We start from the raw sequence: 15257 nt of genomic DNA, 5'->3' as shown, positions 1-15257 counted from the left end.
ACTACCAGGCAGCCATAAATTATGGAGACACAAATAAACTTTTAAAAAATTGCCTAATTAAAGTATCAGTCTTTTCTTTGAGTAACAGAAAAATAAACCTCAGCTCTCTTAAAAGAATCTGACCCAAAAGATATATACCAGGGTTTTTTGATTTTGGTATCAAATAGCTGTCACACTACTATATGGTGGGTGCCCTCTGACCCGGTCACAGAGCAAAGGATGTGTGTGTGTGTGTGTGTGTGTGAGAAGAGAGTAAGGAAAAGCAGCTTTTCTAGCTAATACTGGCAAGAGAGCATTTGACACAAATATTTAGTGCAACACGTACATATAAATATACACACATACATACATATTTATACATGCTATATACAGTATTTTTTCTTCTTGACCTGAACAAGTCTACTGCAGAAAACGAATTTGACTTAATATCCTTCTGTATAGGCAACAACACCTCTAGCTGTTTCCATCACTGTAAAACAGGCCTAATTGTTCACTACCTGTGGTGGTTCAACAAAAGGTAACATTGCAATTGCAAAGCGGAAGCGTGCTGATTAGTAACGTCCCACTGTTCTTAGGCTGGCTAGTAATACATACTGGACAGAAACGGGTTTTCATACCGGAGCCGAGCTAGTCTCATGCTGGTTCGCCTTTAGAATTACTCTGCCACACATTTACTGAGTGATTCCTTCTGAATCAAAATCGGGAGAGACGGCACAACCACACGGATGGGAGAGCGGTGTTCTGACACTCCCCGGATATGCGATGCTGTGCTTCTCAACCAACCCCCGAGGCTCTAGTACTGAACATTACTCTGCCTATGGCTTAACGATATCACTTCCGGCGTCCCACTGGGAAAATAAAAACCCTTTTAATTCTGTCCCTGTCTCCTGGGGCTGCTTGAGGAAGGAGGAGCCCAGAGAGGGGAAACCAGACCCCACCAGCTAGTTCCGTCCGTTTCCACCAAGTTTTGCTATACCATTGCTTGGAAATCCACTCCAGCATCCACCAGGGCCTTGGAGATCTGAGCTGACTGCTGAAAGTGAACGTTATCTGCCAAGAGAGAAAGGAAACATAAAGTAACTAATAGCCGCTCCTTTTCTGATAGGAAGGGTGGGAAAGGCACAAGAAGAAAGGGACTATTTGAAGTTCTAGGACTTAGCATCCCATTTAGCCCAAGACAAGTGAGTTGTGGAAAGCAACACTGTTTTATTGAAGTAAATGTAACAGTCTTGCCCCTCATGCTTTTGTTTTGTCAGTAGTGAAATTGCAAACCTGTCTGTGATACTAAAAAGTCTAATTAACTGAAACTCACCATCTGCTGTTCCATGAATAAGGAGGTACTCAACTTGTTTAAAATTTTCAGCTCTGCTCATGACTGTTGAATTCTGGAATTGGGAAAAAGAATGTCATTATTCAAAAAAAGATCTGCCATAAACTGATTTTTCACTTCAGTTTACAAAATAAAATGTTTTCAGCTGGGGCCCCCTTTGATACAAAATATAGCAAACCGATATTTAAGCAAATGCTGTCTCCATGCATGGCAGAATGCACAGCATGGCCTGTGCCTGGGAGACAGGACTGGAAAGGGAGGATGTCACATCTTCCCTGCACACGCAGGCAGAGGGCACCTGCCACCAGGGCTGCACGCAAAACCCCTTGTGTCCCAGATCCCAGATTGGCTGTGTCCTATGCATTAGCACAGGGCAGAGTCTCATATTAGCAATGTATGTTCCATGGGCTTATGCTGTAGTTCAGCCAAAAAGTGTATTGCCATGGCAACCATGTGTCACATGGTGCCATACATGCTACATTTCAAAGAGCCTGTACATAGCATTTGCAACTGAACATACTCTGCAATATGTCACATGAACTTTGGTCCACATTGCTAGGCAATGAATGAGGAGCAAGTATTAACCTCTTTCGGAACAGATGTTTCAAACCTAGGCAAATATAACATATGGGAGGGGCAAGGGGTGAAAAAGATCACGAGTGGCCTTAGAAAATTCGGGAGTTGTTGTCTGCCTCATTCCGTACAGGGGAAACTCCTGCTATTGGATCAAGCCATTCCCAAATTTGCCAGAGAAATAGGGCAAAGAATTGGGAGGTTAGCTTTTTGGCCTCAGTCAGGCAGGACTTCTGGGATGGGGGCGGGGCCCTGGATGAGAAAGCCTTTGAAAGCATGGGACTGGTCATCTCATCTCAGTTCTGGGAGGTTTACAAAGTTGGGATGAAGGTACAAGTGTCACACAGACATCGACGTGCCTTTGGGAGAGGGTGAGCTAGAGTCTGCTTCTCTGGTCTCCTTAGGGGTTGGGCTGAGGAAGGGCCAGTAGCCTTCCCATAGGTTTAAAAATCTACCACCTCTCTCTTCAGCATCTTGGTAAATCAAAGTCAACTTTATGAATGCCAAGGTTTGTATTCTACAGATATCTTTGGCTAACACCAGCTTCATGTTTTTTGATGGGAACCCTGATGGTTTGGCAGGAAGGGGATGGGCTGATGTGAGAGTCTTTGTATTCTATCCTGTTTCAACATCCATGAGCTGTGCACCTGGAGGCATGCTGCTCTCTGAATCCTGTTTTCTGTAAAATGGGAATATTTGTAAAAACACAGCTCTAATTAATCCTGCCAGCATTCCTGTGAGAGAGGTCTACAGAAATCCCACTTTCTCCGTGGAGACTCCCAATAGGTTACACCTGTAAGAAATGTTGTAGAGCTGGGTACAAAGTCTGACGGAGGAACCTCTTCCTTCCTATGCTGGGCTGAGTCCACTAAAATTCCAAGCTGCTCATGACATAGCCTTCCAGCAAAGAAACAGTGAGAAATAGGTTGTTAAGGGGCTATCCTGGAATTTGTAACGCCCAAGGACACCGGGCATCCTTTGGCCCTGGGTTCTCATGTCTTCTGAGGCTGAACTCATGGACAGGGAGCTGGACCGCAGAGCCCTGTGAGATTTGGAAGGCAAGTTTTTCTGACGACGCCACTGATACAGAGCCCGACGCAGCAGCAAACCCCCAAGCGATTTCTGCTCGCCAGAGAGGAACGCGTCAAAAGCAGTCTCCCTAAAGCAGAGTAGGATCCGAAGCCTGAATAGCGGGAGGCTGGGGCCTGAACGCGGCCAGCGAACACGGAACATGGATCATCCGTCACAGGAGCCCCAGGCCCCGGTGCTAGGCCAGCGGCCGAGCAATCCTCGCTGCGGGTCCTCTCACAGCCTCACCACTGCCCTGGGGCTTTCTCCGCCTCCGCCCCCTCCCCTGAGAAACCCAGCACTCTGCTCTCCCAACACGCTCAACTTCGGCCTAGACCTGACCCACAGGGACAGCTCTGTCGCTTCACCTCACCTCCCAGAGCCGCACGGGGCCTTCCTGGCTTGGCAGCTTAAACAGCAAGAGCTGCTCCCACAACCTCCATGAGCCATAAAACTGAGAAATGTCATTGAAACATAGAGTAATAGTTAGGAGACATATAAATACGCAGGACAGTTAGCAAGGAATGTGATAACTACTGGAGTTTGGACCAAAACAGTTTCTGGCTGCCTTTTTTTTTTTTTTTTCTTAAACGGAGTGAATACAGGCTGAAAGAAGACAATTTTTATAAACAAGTAAAACCCTGAGCCTAAGATAAATGTTGTGATGTACACACTGTAGCTGTGATGAACTAGACATGGTGAGAAATGCAACATACTGAGAAAAAGACGAAAACTGTGATAAAAGTGTCATGATGCAAATTGTTTTACATTAACAATATTACACTACAAAGAAAGAAAGACAAATACTTTAATGCGGCAAGAGAAAAATAAAACAAAAGCTTCCCCTGCAACTGTGAGGTAGGTGTGCCATTTCCATGCACCGGCCCCCTGCGCCCCGGAGAAGCCTCAAGAGGGGCCTCCCAACACGTGGCCAGGCGGCCTGGAGGCGCACACCCACTTTCAGGCCCTCAGGCGGCAGAGAGCTTTTCTCCCCTTCTCCCACCCACCCCCCAAATATGAGGTCTCATCACCCTTGCCCAGGGCACCACCGATCATTCGCTGCTAGACCAAGAATCCTGGCTTCTCAATCAAGAGAGACCCTTGGCGGTCCACTGTGTGGGACCCTTGAACCTGTGGAAGGCCCCGCCCCAAGCCAGAGAGAGAGAGAGATGACGTGTTCACTGAACCGTTGGTTAATGATCAGAAATAATATCATGGTGCTATTTTAACCCACTGAAATAGGATAATCCCCATTTGCCTATCGATGGCAACAGAAATAGAAAAGGAAATGGATGACTAAGTTAGAAGCCGAATAGTCTATCACCAGCTACTAAAAAGGAAGCTCAGAGTGATAAATGGGCAAGGATGCAATGGTGGTGCGGTTGGCACTCTCCCGAGGCAAGAAACTTCCGGAGAGCCCGCTGTCAGCAACAGTCTGGCAAAACGAAGTGGGAAGGATTGGTCCAGTGGCTGTGCCGATTCCACAGCATCGCTGTGAGGAGCTTTTCCTTCAAGCCCTAAGAAGAACCATCTGTGGCTGCTCTTGGATCATGCTGGTTCCTCAGTCACCTTCCAACAAATAAATCTTTGTATTTTTGAAATAAGGAGAGCTGATAAGAACAGGGAAGTCCTGTAAGAAACAGAAGTTCTAACAATGGTAAGCCACCCTATACCACTGAGGAGCCAGAAGGACAATCTGCTTCCTAAGGATGATGGCGGCAGTTGCCATGGTCTGGAAGCTGCCCTCATGGCAGGCACAGGTGTCTCAATTAACCTTTTCGATAACTGTGAGGTAGGCGTGATTATCCCCATTATCCAGATGAGGAAACGGAGGTTGAGAGAAGTTAAGTGATCTCACCCAGCTCACAGTGCTAGTAAATGGTGGAAATCAGATTTGCGTTCAGGTCTGACTCCGACGTCCGCGTCCCTTAGCATTATGCTCTAATGTCCCTTCACATCCCAGCCAACAACTCGTCACCATTTCCAGATTTTTGTAGAAAATGCAAACAGCCCTGGTCTAATGGCCAGCCTAGCACTTCAGGGAGCTATTATGGGCATACCGACTTCCTCAATGCCTTCCCCAGCTTGCCACCAAAAACCTCATAAAGAGCATGAAATAACGCTAATTTGGGAAGCACCATTAATGCCGCGGAAAACAGAGGCCACAGAAAATGTTTAAGAAAAGATTAATTCAACCCACTCTATCGGATGTTTTACTTGTTTACGTCTGTCAAACAACTGTATCCATGAGATGCCAAGGAAAGAGAAGCCATCAACCCGACAGGGGGCTCTACCTCAGGCCTCACCAAGCAACACTGGCTTCTTTAAAGATCACACAGCAGTCAACATTTTATCAGCACTCAACAAACAAGTTAAGGTTTGGCTTAAATCTGAAGGTCTCTCTCCCTTTGGCATATTCTGGGATAATAGAACAAATGTCAAATCAGTACAAGATGGCATATTTACAAAATTGCACCCTGTTTTGCATAACCTAACGATGCAGCAGTTCTTAAGGATTGAACATTTCAAATCTGCTAGCAGAAGACTGCCAAATCTATGACTGTTTCATACACTTGCCAAAAGCCTATCAAATTTTGAGCAAAATGCAAAATAAATCTCCTCTACAAGTTAAATCAGTCCCTTCTGTGTGTTCCAGGCTGCCCTCTTCTCTTGGCAACAAGGCTCAGGACTTGGGTCCCATTTCTCTTGCCCTTGATCTTCTGCTCCTCTCTGTGCGAACTCATAAATCCTTTCCCACCCTGGTCTATGCCCTGCCTTATAGGCCACCATTTGGCCCGCTCTCCTCACAGCCCTGCCTCCGTGTGATCCGTCGGTTCCTCCAACCTGCTTCACAAATCCCCAGGAAGCCAGCTGTACCTGCTACTCATGTGTGTGCTGTCCTGTCTGCCTTGTCCCTCTCTGTAACCTATGGAGAGCGTCTCCACCCGCCCTCTTTATTTCCCAAATCTTCCTTTATTGGCCTCACATAAGTGCCCCACCCTTTCCCACCCCTCAGTCTCTATATTTATGTAACATTTTTGTGCCTCAGGTTCAGTGTCAGTAAAATTAAGATAATTAGAGCACTTATCTCAGAGAATGGGATGGAGAACTGAACTGAATAATCCATGTTAAGAGCTGAGCCTAGTGTGTGGCCATAGAAGCAAGCACTGAATGAATGAGTGAAAACAATGAATGAAGTAAACAGTAAATGAAACTGACCCCCCCCCACACACACCAGTTGAGAGGAGTCAGGAATCGGGGGGAAGGTGAAATCCAAACTTCTTGGTCACTTCCTGTCCCTTCCCCACATGCTCAAAATTCAAATTTCCCGGGGCTAATCACAACTTGGAAACCTCTGGTCTTTTCCACACATAGGCACTCTGTCATATTTGAGTTCATGGTTTATTACCTACTCTCTTTTAAATTTCTTTGAAAATTTTGTGTGCATGCTTTATCTCATCAACAAGTTAATAAACTTCTGAACAATTAAAATGCCAGGCACCTTGAATGGGTGAGTGAAAGTCTACCACATGTTAATTTTTTTTAATAGATGTGATTAAAACGGCCGAGGACTGACCATATGAAAGACCACTCATCAGTGTCTGCGAGGAACATACGCCTCAAGGTGTGGCTGCAGCTGCGATTTGCTTCTTACTATTAGGGCTGAGGGTTTTCTCATTATCTGATTCCTTTACTCAAATCTGTCACATTTTGGTCTGCTGTGGACTGACACTCACTGTTTCAGTGAAAAGATGTTTCCATAGAGCTACCTTTAAAAGTGCTTGCCACTTGGCAGTAGTTGGGTGATTATCTACCAGGGTCTTACAGAGACACTTCATGTCACTGCACTGGGTCTGAGCCTTAGTCCTAAGGTCTACTAATCCATGTGGGAGCTTTGTAAGAGTAGGCAAAGGCATTCCTTCTGGTTCCATGCAGCCCCAGAGGTGCATGTCTTAGTGACTGGAGTGTAGACTGGTTTTTAGCAGTGCACAAACCGAACAACTCTACATGGCACCCCCCTCCCTGTTTCTCAAATTCCCTTTCCTAAACCATAAGTAGGACCTTTATTTCATAAAATGTCCTTCTCTGGGTGATGTGGGCTTCTCTAAATCCTTCCAAACCTAGGTCATCAATGACCTAATAATGAATCATTTTTATCATTTTTTTTTAATTTAAAAATTGTCTTCTCTTATAAAGGCTATAATCCTGGCTACTATATTGATGATTCATTAGCTGCAAATGTAAACAAAGATCAGGGGCTTGCTTATTGCTCACTTTGGTCCTTCCTATCCTGGATGTATTGAAGAGAGTCCATGAGTCAGACTAAATGGGAATCATTTTCAAAATATCCCCTTCTGACCCACAGACATGCACAGGGTACTGAAAGCCTCTAAGGAGCTGTCTTCTTTGTCTTTTCCAAAAGGGTGGGAGGAGAGGGGAGGGAGAGAAGGAGAGAGAGAGAAATAAAAACAACCTGGGAAAGGAAAGTAAAAGATGGGGTCCAGAGGGGCAGCTGGGGCCTCAGAGGAAAATAGAATCTTTGAATGTATTCTTGCCAGAGACAAAAGCACAGGCTTATTTAAAAAACAAAGGAGGGCAGCTTTATTCTAAAGCCTGCTGTGCACCAAATATAGGCACTCAGATTCGGCTCTCCACACTCTGAGGAAGCAACTTACCAGGGTGGAAACAATTTAGTGAACGCGTTTGCCTCACTTTCCCTACACACCTTAACTCTCACCCTCCCAAAGCATTCCTCTGAGTAACACATTGGGAACCTTTAGCTCCCTGGTACTGGCAGTTTTAATGTGTCCATTGCCAGCACTGAATTTTGTGCCAAGAAAACTCGACTCCTGGCGTGGAAGGATTAAACAGTCCTCGGGTGCCATCTGTACAGTGAAGTGAAAGAGTGACTCTGTGCACCCAGTGTGCGTGTGTTGCCATTGGCAGTGGGAAGGGACTTCTATTTACATGACTACCTCATGCGGCGAGCACCTAAGGGGAGAGACGAACGTGGCCACCTCAGGGCGAGTAGAGGTGAGGAAGAGTGGGAATGAGGAGTGTATGGGAAAATCTGGAAAACATGCAGGATAAAATTGTAGATCAAAATCGATCATCCTAGAGGGGGAGGGCTGGCACAAGAGGAAACACCCTGGTGGCTGATGTTCATTGAGGGAAGTTACAGTAGGTGGTGTGGACTCCCCTAGATGTCAGAGTTTGAACTTAACCCTGTGCTTCTAGGTTCAAAGACTTTTCAGAATGGGATATTTAACCTGGATTTTTGACTTAACACCCAGCAGATTCTAGAGTCAGGGTTAGGGTCCTGGACAGTATGCCTCTGTTCCAGCAGTTGTTAGTACTTTGGGATATTTTGGAGAACCCTTCAGCAACTCAGCAAATAGGCATACCATTGCGTCCTGGTCAGGTTATGGACAAGAAAATTCCCGATGGAAAATGAGAGAAGTGATGGGGACATGCAACTTTTATAAGCCTGCTTCCTTTCAAAAAGATCTTAAATCAAGGTTTAAGGTCAGGTCAGACTGGGTAATATAAGAATTCAATGCTGAGTGAAGACTTGAACAGTTAATAATAGTGTTGAGGGGAAAAGGGAGTACAAAATAACCATGAGTTCAAGAGCACCTGAGAGTAAGAGAGATACAAGAAAATGTCATAAGAATCAAAAGGGATGCCAGTCTACTAGAAGATCAGTACAGATTTCCTAGTAAATGGAGATATAGGGGAAGTGACATTCCAGGCATAAGGAACAGAACCGGAAAAGGCCCAGAAATATTCAGAGAACAGTGATCATTGTAAGTGAACTAGACCATTGTGAGAAGGAGGCTGACCCCCTGGTTAAAGACTGAGAGTTGGATTCAACTGAGTCACACAAAAGATCTATGAAAGTGTTGCTTGTGGGAAGGTGGGGATTAATCTCACACCTCTCTGTGGTATAGACTGGAGTGTAAGACAAGCGAAGGGGACACCGGTCGCATTATTATTAGAAAAGCAGATAGTCCTGTGACAGCAGCAAAATGGTGATGAAGAAAGATGTCTACAATAACTTATTGGGCATGGAGGAAGAAGAATGGGAAAAATTGAGTCCAAAGTATTCGGGGGGAAAACCAGCGGAAATGGAGACAACCTGACCATGGGACCACTTTGTAGTGGAAGATGATTTGTGCATGTCACCTTACAGGTTGTCACTTTCCTATCTTGACTGCAAAACAGAGAGGAAAACACACACACGCAGTCCCAGACACAGCCACAAGCTCCTCCCTGCATGGCCTCTATGCTGAGCCTTCATAAATAAAGCACAAAGAGGGAAAACTAAACTGTGTATACTTAGGTTACAAAACTCGAAATACTATGAGTTTTACTGTGTTTTGATCACATGATTCAGAATCTATAGTAATGGTGGCACCTTACAAAAACATACAAATACCGTTCAGAGCAATGCATTGATATGAAGCCCGTGTGCAGAGAGACTTGTGGCACAGATGAGAAATCGTGGTAACTTACTCCTGTTTTTGTTTTTCTTGCTTTTTAATTCACTGTCCTGAGAAGAGTTTCCAATTTCCTCCAGAGAAGGTAAACATGAGATGACTTACTTTGTCATCTACAAATTTTGGCGTTTCAACAAACATGACAGATTGGCTCTTCCAAAACTTTCCTGAGTCTAAGTGCTACAGAGGTCCCTAGGCTTAGGCTAGCACTTGCGGCGACATCAGTGTGGCACCAGAGACAGCGCCCTGGTTCCGCCATGGCATCCATGCTAGCACACGCCACTGCCAATGACTGTTACTTCCAGGCCACATTTTCAGTGCTATAGCTCGTCTGCAAAGCAACCCGCCCACTTGTCTCCCATCAGCTAGCCATGCTGGGTGCTATTCAGTAATGTGGGTTCAAGGGTTTTGCAGGGCGCTGCCCAACTGTACCTACCAGTCACCTGTTCCACTCAAATCTGGTTTGCACAAACTGTACATAGTTGGTATGAATAAGAAAATCATAGGCTTGTACATACATCTTAATTATGATAATACCATAGACATTTTAATATAGAGCAAAAGGTTTAGAGAGTCTTATGGGCTCTAAAGGAATATGTTGAATTTGACATGTTTTCTAAATGAAATTTTTATAATTAAAGTAATTATCTGGTGTTGCTTTGTATTTCCAAATGAATGCATATTGTGACCTATATAGCATACGATAAAGACTAATTATGCAGAATGTAGAAGGGGAAGCTATTGGAGTATCTCTAAACCACCTGTGTTATTTCTTTTTAACAAGAATTTTGTTGGAAATAAAAAATATATATTTTCTAGAATAGATACACTTAAAAATGTTCTTAAACAACTTATAAATAGGTTATAAAATGGGTCTGGCTTCTCATCTCTTACCCTGTAATAGTCAAGGTTGTCGTCAGAAGTTGGCAAACCCATGTAACGTTCTGTATACACTGAATCTGTGATGAAAAAATTTAAAAACACTTAATTCACACAGTAAGACTTTTCTTCTTTTTATTGAGTTACTTTATGTGCTCTCATGGGTCTAACTTGTATAGTATAGTATGCCTCTCCGGACTGTCCCCTCAAGATCATTGTTATCAGGCTTGTTAAAGCAACCAGACACACCTGCTCAGACTCACATTTTTCCATACTTAGCCACAACCAATGAGGGTAGAGGGAGATCAAACTAGATGATCTAGAACCCAATCAATAACCCATGTGCATAAAAAGCAACCGTGGAGTGCTAAAAGGTAAGGGCTCTTTACATTACCATCTGACCCTCACAAAGAATCTAAGTTAGACAGTCATTTATTGCCTCGACTGTCTTGAGGTTTTAATTCTGACATAAGCATATACCTTAATTTCCGTTTGGAAATCCCTTATAATGTTCAATTACTAGTTGCCTGCTTAAATCAGATTTTGGGGGGAGGGCAGGTTAAAACTCACTATAATGAAAACAAAGAATTCATGTATCATTTATTTGCTGCATATCCCTGTATTAGCTCACTCTATCACAATGCAAGTTAAACATCTGTTTTTTCTCATTTTGTGGTGAGCCCTCAATTTTGGCATTATAACAGTTGTGTACTGTGAAATAGGTTACATTAATATCTGCTGAAATAATGTAAGCTCTTTTGTCTATAAATATGGCTGCATAATTGGTTATTTTGGATAATTAAACATATTTTTGTCCTATTTTTAAACATCATATATATGAATATATTATACACATACACACAACAACAATAACCACCTTAGGTAACATTCTAACCCTTTTTAAATGACTGGCATAGTAGATTTAAAAACTATATTGATAATGAGTGTTAATTACTCCACATGTATTCGTTATGTTTTTCCTATGGAAATCAAAATACTGTCCTCCAAAATAAATAATGGCAGTATTTTATCATTTTGATTAAAAGGAATACAGACTATAGGCAACTTTACAGGTCTAGAGGACACTAACATAGAAAATATAATATTTTAAAGGACATTTTAAAATATAAGATCTTCATAAAATATGCATACATTTTAACATTTAAATATGGATACTTTAGGTTGTTCATATGATAGAATGGGAATAGTCCTTAAGGACAAAATACATTTTTTCCCAAACAACAGAAGACCTTAATTCTTCTTGTCCTAGAACATAATAACCCTTACTTCCTACGTAATCAGATTTACATGTGTGAGAAGACCCGAAGTTTTAATAATAGTTTAACTTAAATGCATAATAGAGTTATAATACATCTTTGAAATACAATTTATGGATTCCTTCTATCTGATCTTTGAATAAAATTATTCAAATTAACACATATGTAATAATTCTAGAAAGTTCCTGAGTCTGGAAAGTTGGGTTGGTCCATATATGTTTAATAAAGCTCTCTTATTAGACATTTAAACTCATAAAGGTTGCATCTATTATTTTATTGGCCACCAGAGGTCTCCAAAAACAAGCTATGCAACAGAACTATTAGTATCAAGCAGGAAAGTATTCTATGAAAACAAATCCATTTGTGTATGGACTAAGTTATAATTATGTTTTCCTTTTATTTTTTACAGAAAGACAGCAAATTTTATTTAATTATTATGTGTTTATACTTTATTATCTGTACATTGGCTTCTCTTGACTTAGGCTTTAAAAAAGGCTTTCCACAAGATTGGTACTACCATATATTGGGGCCAAAAATATTTAATAAGCATGTTTGGTATCAATGAGTCTATCACATAAAGGATTTGAGATGGGGTCTGAAGAGGTGCAGAAAATAATTCATCTGCTCACTCCCTCCCCCTGGGAATTATAGTCTTACATGTGTATGATGCCTTATATAATTATTTTCTGAATGATGAAAAGGAGATCCTAGAGTGGCTTTCATTAACTTAGAGACAGACCCCGTAGGTATTTCCTTGTCCCTATTCTCCTTTTCCCACCTAAAGAGCCCTACTTATTTTTGACCTTATACGTGAAGCCCCAAAGCTCAAAGCAGAATAAACATAAGGAAGGGTTTATCTGCAGAAAGGTATCATTAGAGATGTTTTGAAATTTGTAAAACAGCATTTATTGATAAGTAAATGTGTAGATATCAAATAATACCACCCAGCCTTTTGCAATAGCAGAATAAGTGAGATCATTTGATCTTGGATAACCACAAAGTACATCTATGATGAATCAGCTTATTTCCTGAGGAAACACTGAAACTCAAAAAGGAATGATTCTGTCATTGACATTTTAAGGTCACCATTCTGTGTCTTTTTGTACCTGATAGTAATTACATACCATAATACTCCCACCGTGAGACGGGCGCCACGGCTATTCCGCACTTGAACACGCCACTGCCTGCTCCCAGGACCATTGAGGTCACGTACCCTCCATATGACTAAGGAATGGAAACAGTTATTTTTGTGGAGGTAAAGGAATTCAGGACATATGGTAAGCAAGTCGCAGTTTCCATATTTCTCACATCTTTATATACTGTGCCTCTTTAGAGATAGAAAGCATGGTAGGGAAGGGCTTAAATTGGCCTTAATTGGACAATATCTAAAGACTACACTTTCAGAGCCCTCATCCCATTTCTTGATAGGTCTAAGGGGGAAAGGCGTCAAAAGTTTGCTGGACACTAATTGAAAAAAAACAAAATCAATACACACTAGATCTTTACTGACTTTGACTCATGAGAAAAATCTCCCTCCTTTTTTGTCTGCTACTCTCCCTCCGGGACATTCTCCTCCATCCTCTCTTTTCCTTACCTCCTTCAGCTCCCTCCTTAAACAGAATAAACAAAGCTGTATGTCTAACAGGGACTCACTGCCTAAAGATTGAAGACATTTTATTTGGATCTTCTTAGATTAAAAATACATGATTTCCATCTCTAAATATTTACATGCCAAATATAAATAATCATGCTCTGGATTATAGTCACTAACTATATGCATACAGATTCATTAACCAACTACTCACCCAGCCCCAAATTGCAATCCGTTTGTCATCCACAAATCCCATTTTTGAAAATCGTCTAAAATACATGGAAGAAGTCCATGAATTAGCATTGCATTGTGTATAGAAAACTAAGGTAAGTACACAATTAGGAAGCCCTGCCATTTGTTCTCTATTTCATCCTATTGGAATCCAGGATTAATTACGCTGGCAATCAAATAAACACCTGAGAAGGGTTTCTGTCATTTAAACTCAGGGGTCAGATGAACACGGTTTACTTTTGTTGGAGTCCATAAAAATTTTGTCTGTTTGCATGTGTGTGTGTGTGTGTGTGTGTGTGTGTGTGTGTGTGTGTGTGTTTCACAGAAAACAAATCCTGGCAGTTTTTTTCACAGCTTTATATAAAAATTTGCAGCCCAGATGCACTTTTCTTTACATAATTGAATTTAAATCTCTCCAGATGTTTTTGAGTTTAAGAGAGGCTGCCCCTGCCATGGAGAAATAGAGAGGCAGGGAGAACATCTGGGTAGGGCTTAGAAATGTCTCTGGGCCCCTACCTGAGAACTTAAACATCATTGTCTAAATAAATCCCTTCTTATGCTGGGTGTTGATTAGTTAGCTCAGCACTCAATAAATAGGATGCAGTTTTTCCTTGATGAAGAAAGAAGTCTTTTTGCTGCTAAATTGTGTTCAGGATTGGTATTGAGGTAAAGAAATAAAAAAAAATGTTCTTTGCACTCTTTTCTTAATCTTAGCCTTACATCAAAAGGTAATTTGTTCCCTTTAAGAAGAAATCTAGAAAATGGGACTCTTTAACTTTGTAGTATTGATGTGGGGTGGTGACCTTATGTTGACCTGTATGTGACTTGGAGAATTTTTGTGTTTTCAATTTTAGATATATGCCTTAGGCTGCCCTGAGTTAAGCATTATTAGCGAAAAATTACAATTAAGTAGTTTTCAATTCACTATCTTCTATCTGTAAACTTTTAAAACTTAGACCACATGTATGTATGGAAATGTCCACCAAATCATGAGTGTACACTTGCTAAGCCTTTACGAAGTGACTACACCCTAAAAACTAACATATAGCACATTCCTATCCCCTGGAAGCCTCTGGCTCATTTCTCCCTTTGCAATAGGAAAACATAAAATATTTTCCTTTTATAGGATTCCAATCCGTGCCTGTTTTTGAACTTTATATAAAATGGGTCATGCAGGATAATACACATTTTTGCCTGGCTTCTTTCATCCAAAAGCCTGTGAGATTCATCTATGTATTTTGTTCTTTTTAGTCACCAAAATGGTATTCTGTTGTATAAATACACTACCTCTCATTACGTTTTTATTTTTTATTTTTTTTAAGTTTATTTATTTTGAGACAGAGAGAGAGAGAGCAGGCGAGTGAGCACAAGCAGGGAAGGGGTAGAGAGGAGAGACAGAATGCCAAGCAGGCTGCGTCATCAATTCAGAGACACATGCAGGGATCGAAGTCACTGAACTGGGAGACCAGGCCCTAAGCTGAGACGAAGAGCTGGCTGCTTCACTGACCGACTGCCCAAGGGCCCTGCATTAACTTTTTAAACTGGAGATGTATATTGTGGATAGCAATTCTGTAATGTTGGATTTGAGAAGCACTAGAAGGTCTGCCCTTTCTCACAGAGGATCAATTTGGATAAATATTTAGTTTGAAAATATCAGAGCTTTGGGGCACCTGGGTGGCTCAGTTGGTTAAGTATCCAACTTCAGCTCAGGTCGTGATCTCACAGTTTGTGGGTTCGAGCCCCTCAATGGGCTCTGTGCTGACAGCTAGAAGCCTGGAGCCTGCTTCAGATTGTTTCTCCCTCTCTCT

At 42.0% G+C, this 15257-nt stretch overlaps 1 protein-coding gene across 3 annotated transcripts in view; it reads right to left on the bottom strand.

Moving 5' to 3' along the window:
- Positions 1 to 15257, bottom strand: part of DPP4 (dipeptidyl peptidase 4) — a 78070-nt gene that overhangs the window by 1845 nt on the left and 60968 nt on the right. For 2 of the 3 annotated variants that reach the window (XM_029934484.1, XM_029934485.1), the window contains 5 exons: positions 13433 to 13487; positions 12752 to 12851; positions 10366 to 10430; positions 1313 to 1385; positions 977 to 1050 (listed from right to left, as the gene is read on the bottom strand). In XM_029934484.1, coding sequence (XP_029790344.1) covers positions 977 to 1050; positions 1313 to 1385; positions 10366 to 10430; positions 12752 to 12851; positions 13433 to 13487 — 367 coding nt within the window. Of the gene's footprint in view, positions 1 to 976; positions 1051 to 1312; positions 1386 to 10365; positions 10431 to 12751; positions 12852 to 13432; positions 13488 to 15257 lie in introns of those variants that run through there. The other variant, XM_029934486.1, reaches the window with a different exon arrangement.

This window comes from Suricata suricatta, chromosome 3 (assembly GCF_006229205.1).
Source record: "Suricata suricatta isolate VVHF042 chromosome 3, meerkat_22Aug2017_6uvM2_HiC, whole genome shotgun sequence".
Taxonomy (NCBI): Eukaryota; Metazoa; Chordata; class Mammalia; order Carnivora; family Herpestidae; genus Suricata; species Suricata suricatta.
Note: the sequence above shows the minus strand (reverse complement) of the source record. Positions and strands in the feature narration are given on the sequence as shown.